The following is a 1,629-nucleotide window of genomic DNA, read 5'->3' on the forward strand; positions in this document are numbered from 1 at the left end:
TAAAAAGTGCTCCACCTTTCGCCCTTTAGTATTAGCTAGACATATTATTTCATCACAAGTTACAACATAACAGTTTTATAACTATATCATTATTTCTGCACTTATTAGCAATAATTCTATTGCTAATGGAGAAGAAATTTCTTTCATCAACTAGGACCTAGTTGATGAAATACAATTCATAACCTGAAATACAATTCATAACCTGAAATACAATTCATACTAAAAGGGCAAGATAAACACTTGCTTGTTTTACTGAATTCAATTTATTTTCAGCATATGAGTTGGAGTCCTGTTAACTTCCAATAGTTTCCCCCAACCCAATCTACACCCTTCCCCAAGGTCACCAGGTGGTTCTCACCATGAAACCAGCTTAGCTAGGATGGGATGGGATGGGATACGATGTGGTAGGGGGTGCAAGGATTTAGGGTAGGAAGGAATAGGAGCAGGGAGAGAAAGTACCTTAAACAGGTTCTAGGAGGTGGGACTTGAGTCTTCTGGGCTGTCCTGGACATCGGTGCTCTCCGACTTGTTGGGTTCCTCGCAGTCACCGGTGCTCTCCGACTTGTTGGGTTCCTCGCTGTCACCGCCACTGTGGTCAGTGGCTGGGTTCTTCTCACTGGACTCTTCAGAATCAGGAAGTGTGCTGCCTGGGGTCTCCTCGTTCTCCTTGGAGCCCAGCCCCACACCACCTTTCTTCTTCGACTCCAGCAGCCGTTTCAGCTCATTTGCCATCTGTGTGAGATCCCGCTTCATAGCATAAGCATCTTCTCCATCTGCGTAATATTTGGGTTCCACCTCACAAACCCGGAAATTTAGGGTTTCCGAATACAAGCGCAGGGCAGCCCGGTTACTCTTCCTGACGTGCAGGGACACGTACTTGGCGCTGAAGTTCTCTACCATGGCCCTGGAGGCCTGGTCCACGAGCTTCTGGGCCAGGCCGAGGCGCCGGTGTGAACGCTTCACCGCCAGGGAGGTGATGTGTCCATGGGGGACATCCGTTCCGTCTTCCTCCATTTTCGCCAGGATATAGCCCACAACGCTCCCATCCTCGTCTTCAGCGATGAAAGAGAGCTGGGGCCAGGAAAGGCCATGGTAGAAATAGTATTTCATCTGATAGTTCTCGGGAAGGCACAGGAGATTGCAGTGTTGCATGTTCATTAAGTCGCTTGGCCTAGCATTGCGGATATTCATAATGGCAGTGGGAGCGAGCTGAAGCTCGACAGTGGTGACCCAGAAAGAGGCGCACAGGACGCTGTTTACCTCTCGGCTTGAATTCACGAGCCCAGGCCACAGAGCTGGATAGTGCGCAGGCGGGAGGGCGGAATAGCCAAGAGGCGGAAGAGGTGGTGCTAAGAGCTACTTCCGGAGGTGCGCCACCTAGTGCCAGCCAATGAGGCTTTCCCTTCATTGTGCGTGTGCATGCACAAGGCTTGAGGGGTTGGGTTGGGGAGGTGAGGATGTATTGTGCTTTGTTTGGTGTTAAATAGTGTTGGTCCATTCCTGTCATTCTTTTGTTTAAGCTTTAACTTTTTAATTCGGATACAGCTGGATGAATTTTCTCTGAAATGGAATAAACCCATGTAATGGGATTTAGATCAAGAACCACAATATTGCTCACACCCCAGAAAC

General features: G+C 48.7%; 1 protein-coding gene across 1 annotated transcript; it reads right to left on the minus strand.

The window, feature by feature from the left end:
* Positions 1-471: 471 nt before the first annotated feature.
* NAA11 (N-alpha-acetyltransferase 11, NatA catalytic subunit) lies at positions 472-1,197 on the minus strand. The gene has a single exon (XM_037051072.1). It carries the CDS (start codon positions 1,189-1,191, stop codon positions 472-474), a length of 720 nt encoding a protein of 239 aa, XP_036906967.1. The 5' UTR covers positions 1,192-1,197.
* Between the last annotated feature and the right edge of the window lie 432 nt (positions 1,198-1,629).

Source organism: Sturnira hondurensis, unplaced genomic scaffold (genome assembly GCF_014824575.4).
Source record: "Sturnira hondurensis isolate 20B ecotype Veracruz unplaced genomic scaffold, ASM1482457v3 Scaffold0007036, whole genome shotgun sequence".
NCBI classification, from domain to species: domain Eukaryota; kingdom Metazoa; phylum Chordata; class Mammalia; order Chiroptera; family Phyllostomidae; genus Sturnira; species Sturnira hondurensis.

Coding starts and splice junctions, on each gene's coding strand:
- NAA11 (XM_037051072.1), bottom strand. CDS start 1,191: ATGAATATCCGCAATGCTAGGCCAAGCGACTTAATGAACATGCAACAC.